Source organism: Oryctolagus cuniculus, chromosome 15 (assembly GCF_964237555.1).
Source record: "Oryctolagus cuniculus chromosome 15, mOryCun1.1, whole genome shotgun sequence".
In the NCBI taxonomy this organism is placed as follows: Eukaryota; Metazoa; Chordata; class Mammalia; order Lagomorpha; family Leporidae; genus Oryctolagus; species Oryctolagus cuniculus.
This window is the reverse complement of record NC_091446.1, coordinates 20,524,825-20,529,398: the sequence shown is the minus strand read 5'-3', so window position 1 is coordinate 20,529,398 and position 4,574 is coordinate 20,524,825. Positions and strand designations below refer to the sequence as shown.

The window sequence follows — 4,574 nt, the reverse complement described above, 5'->3', positions numbered from 1 at the left end:
ATTATTCTACTTGCTATTATTCTGTTGGACCATAACAGCCTATCTTTCTAGGTTTGGATCTGACTACTGACAGCTCTCTAGGCCATGAGGAGGGTGGCAAATGTGCCTATTACACCTCTGCCCACATTACTGATGCTGCTATCTTATTTTCAACTCTATTCTTGACTTTCACATCATCTCTTCTCCTCTTTTCTACATGAGAGTGAAACTCAATATGAGATGGCATTCAATGAAATCTATAAATGTCATGTTATTGTTTTCCAGCAAAAAATCATGGAAATGTATATTCAGAATATTATCTTACATTCTCATTATATTTCTTACTACCCAACACCAACCGAGCCATTCAAGTCGTTCTAGGGAATGGAATGTAGTCTGAAACATCTCCATAAACAAAGCAGATATGGAAAACTTAAGAGTAAGGGGAGTCAATCAAGTTTAATAGAAGGCAAAGACTAGGTTTGCTTGAGTATTTCGCAGGGCTATTGTCAGAATCTTGATTTCATGGCTTGCTCACATTAAGAGGTACAGAAGTGCATTTTATTATGTTGATTCTCAGGGAATCCTCCCACCTGTTCCACTGTTTTCCATGATTCACCTATGACATAAGGGCAGGAAGCTCAACGTCAGCTTTGTCACATTAAATATTTTGTGATTTTGAGTAAATCATCCCATCATGCTGAGCTTTATAGTCTTTACATGTAAAGCTGAAGATGTAAAAACTAAAAAAACTAAGGCCGGCGCCGCAGCTCACTAGGCTAACCCTCCGCCTTGCGGCGCTGGCACAACGGGTTCTACTCCCGGTCGGGGCACTGGATTCTGTCCCGGTTGCCCCTCTTCCAGGCCAGCTCTCTGCTGTGGCCCGGGAGTGCAGTAGAGGATGGCCCACGTGCTTGGGCCCTGCACCCCATGGGAGACCAAGAGAAGCACCTGGCTCCTGCCATCCGATCAGCGCGGTGCGCCAGCCGTGGCGGCCATTGGAGGGTGAACCAACGGCAAAGGAAGACCTTTCTCTCTGTCTCTCTCTCTCACTGTCCACTCTGCCTGTCAAAAAAATAAAAAAATAAATAAAAAATAATAATTAAAAAGAAACAGAATTTTGAGATCTAAATAAGATAACACGTGTTGATGAAGGGCGGGATGGGAGAGGGAGTGGGAGAGGGGAGGGCCACGGGAGGGAGGGAGGTTGGGGGGGAAGCCACAACAATACAAAAGTTGCATTTTATATTCTACTTAAAACTATTGGTTGAACTCTGTAATTAATACACAATTACTCTTAGGTGTTTAATTAATGCTATAACTAGTACTCAAATAGTATTTTACACTTTGTGTTTCTGTGTGGGAGCAAAATGTGGAAATCTTTACTTAATATACACTAAATTGATCTTCTGTATATAAAGATAATTGAAAATTAATCTTGATGTGAAGGGAAGGGGAGAGGGAGTGGGAGAGGGGAGCATTGTGGGTAGGAGGGAATTTACGGGGGTGGGGGGGAGGAAGCTATTGTAATCCATAAGCTGTACTTTGGAAATTTATGCTCATTAAATTAAAAAAAAAAAAAAGATAACACGTGTAAAGTACTTAACATAGTACCTGTTTTATAGTAAGTAAAGAATTCCCATTGCATTGTTATTAGAATTGTTCCTGGGAACTCAGTGACTAATTTTCAAAAGTGAATCTCCCTTTTTTTTCAGGCAGCCGGCAAGATGGCGGATATCCAGACCGAGCGCGCCTACCAGAAGCAGCCGACCATGTTCCAGAACAAGAAGAGGGTCCTGCTGGGGGAGACGGACAAAGAGAAGCTCCCGCGCTACTACAAGAACACTGGGCTGGGCTTCAAGACGCCCAAGGAGGCTATTGAAGGCACCTACATCGATAAGAAATGCCCGTTCACCGGAAACGTCTCCATCCGGGGCAGAATCCTGTCTGGCGTGGTGACCAAGATGAAGATGCAGAGAACCATCGTCATCCGCCGCGACTACCTGCACTACATCCCCAAGTACAACCGCTTTGAGAAGCGCCACAAGAACATGTCCGTGCACCTGTCGCCCTGCTTCCAGGACGTCCAGATCGGCGACATCGTCACGGTGGGCGAGTGCTGGCAGCTCAGCAAGACCATGCGCTTCACCGTGCTCAAGGTCACCAAGGCCGCCGGCACCAAGAAGCAGTTCCAGAAGTTCTGAGGCCCACGCCCGCCCGCTCCCCAGACAAATAAAGCGATTTTCCCACTCAAAAAAAAAAAAAAAAAGTGAATCTCCTTCATATGTGAATAAAGGAAAGTATTAACAAAGTCCTGATTCATATGATTACATAACCATAAAGGGTTTTTAAAGCAGCCCACATTTTTTGAACTGAGCATTTATAGGAGGTGAATCCATGCAATCCAATATAATAGTGGAAACCATTGCATGTGTCTACAGGGTTCAGGTGAACAAAAACACACACCGGTGTGAAATCGTTTAGAATATGCACCAGAGTGTCTGTAATTAATGTCTCTTGGCAGTAGGTTTGGTGGATTTGACTTTTAACATTAAGTAAAAACTAAAATTGGGGAAAATGGAGTAAGAAAACTGGAAGAATCACGTTCTTATTTTTAATATCTCCTATTACTTCATTATGATGATCAAGGAAATAGATATTTAGAGCATAATGCTGATGAACTATACACAAGGGAAAAGGCACTTAGGTGAAAACAAAAATGAGCCATAATCTTGCTGTAAAAGGATTAATGCATCCTCTTCCAAATCCTTCTACTCCTTTATATATGACTATGCAGCAATATTTATGATAATACCTAATAATGCCAGCTACCCAGCAGATTTTTTAATGAGTTAGAGTTTATCATGGATTCATAATGTACACAGAATTTTTTACTAACTTATATCTTGGCAACTTTTTCCTATATCTTTAAATATTCACATAAATAATACTAATAATTGCTTAATATCTCAAAATAAGAATGCATAATTTTTTATATAACCAATTTTGGAAACATTAGATTCCTTCCTTTATAAAATACATAAATAATGCTTTCATGCCTCAGTTAAAATTGATGTGTCTACAGCATATGTATGTATTTTAAGAGTGGAAAGACAGAGGTGGAACCATTCTTTCTAAATAAATATTTGCAATGTGTAAGTTCAAGATTCATATGCCGACTTGAAATGTGGTCCTACAGAAAGGATTCCCAGAGAACAACACATCTGGCACATAATTTTTCACTTTTGCCACAATCCCAGACTAGCATGTACACCTGTTTGCAGTCTAACCTCCCCTCTCCAGTACTGAAGGAGTTGGATGTTCTTACAGGCAATGCAATAAATCTTTAGGAAAGATACCCATAAAGTCTCATTCAAGATACTTAGTGTGGGAGACTGGCAGAAACAGAAAATCCCAACTATAATATCACTGAGCCATTTGAGAAATAGGCAATCAAGTCTCGATTAATGAGCATTTCCCACATCATTTATGCCCAATGTCACTGCAGCTTACTTGTGAAAACTCTTACATCGTCCCAGAAGAAATACCATTTTCTCTGGTTCTGAAATCTGTTCCCTCCGATGTCCAATACTGTTTCCTATGCTGCACCAAGAACAGTCAGGTACACATAAAAAAGTAAAAGAATTATCAGATTTAAGCAAGACAAAGAGAAAACAAATAGCTCTGAAACACAGAGGATGATTTTTAAATTGCAGCCCGAGGCTATCTTCAGTTTCCTTAAAGGTTCTCTTCTGTATCTCTGAGCCCCAGATAATTTCATGTTTCTTCCTTACAACTCAGGAGTAGCATCAGTATGAGTTAGCCAAGCAGAAAGTGGAAAATGTGTATCTTTAAGGTCAAGCTCAAATGCACTTTTTTTTTTTTTGACAGGCAGAGTGGACAGTGAGAGAGAGAGACAGAGAGAAAGGTCTTCCTTTGCCGTTGGTTCACCCTCCAATGGCCGCCGCGGCCAGCGCGCTGCGGCCGGCGCACCGCGCTGATCCGATGGCAGGAGCCAGGAGCCAGGTGCTTTTCCTGGTCTCCCATGGGGTGCAGGGCCCAAGCACCTGGGCCATCCTCCACTGCACTCCCTGGCCACAGCAGAGAGCTGGTCTGGAATAGGGGCAACCAGGACAGAATCCGGCGCCCCGACCGGGACTAGAACCCGGTGTGCCGGCGCCGCAAGGCGGAGGATTAGCCTAGTGAGCCGCGGCGCCGGCCTTCAAATGCACTTCTTCACAATTGTGTTTCTCAATCCTTTTTTCATTATCATCATGCTAAGAAGCCCTTCTTGACACTTTTTTCCTAATTGTTGCCCTCTGGTGAGTTTGCAGTCCTTCAGATATACTGTATATTATACACATTGGATATCTATAAACTTAAAAATCTTACCCAGGGGCCGGTGCCGCGGCTCACTAGGCTAATCCCCTGCCTGTGGTGCCGGTACTCCAGGTTCTAGTCCCGACTGGGGCGCCAGTTCTGTCCCGGTTGCTCCTCTTCCAGTCCAGCTCTCTGCTGTGGCCCAGGTCCTTGGGCCCTGCACCCGCATGGGAGACCAGGAGGAAGCACCTGGTTCCTGGCTTCAGATCAGCGCA

At 43.4% G+C, this 4,574-nt stretch overlaps 1 protein-coding gene across 1 annotated transcript; it reads left to right on the top strand.

The window, feature by feature from the left end:
- Nucleotides 1–1,684: 1,684 nt before the first annotated feature.
- Nucleotides 1,685–2,253, top strand: LOC100352531 (small ribosomal subunit protein uS17-like). Its single transcript, XM_002718735.5, has one exon. The coding sequence runs from the start codon at nt 1,707–1,709 to the stop codon at nt 2,181–2,183; it is 477 nt and encodes a 158-aa protein (XP_002718781.2). The 5' UTR covers nt 1,685–1,706; the 3' UTR covers nt 2,184–2,253.
- The last annotated feature ends 2,321 nt before the right edge of the window (nt 2,254–4,574 follow it).

Excerpts from the sequence above, each read along its gene's own strand:
- LOC100352531 (XM_002718735.5), top strand. The coding sequence starts at position 1,707 with ATGGCGGATATCCAGACCGAGCGCGCCTACCAGAAGCAGCCGACCATG.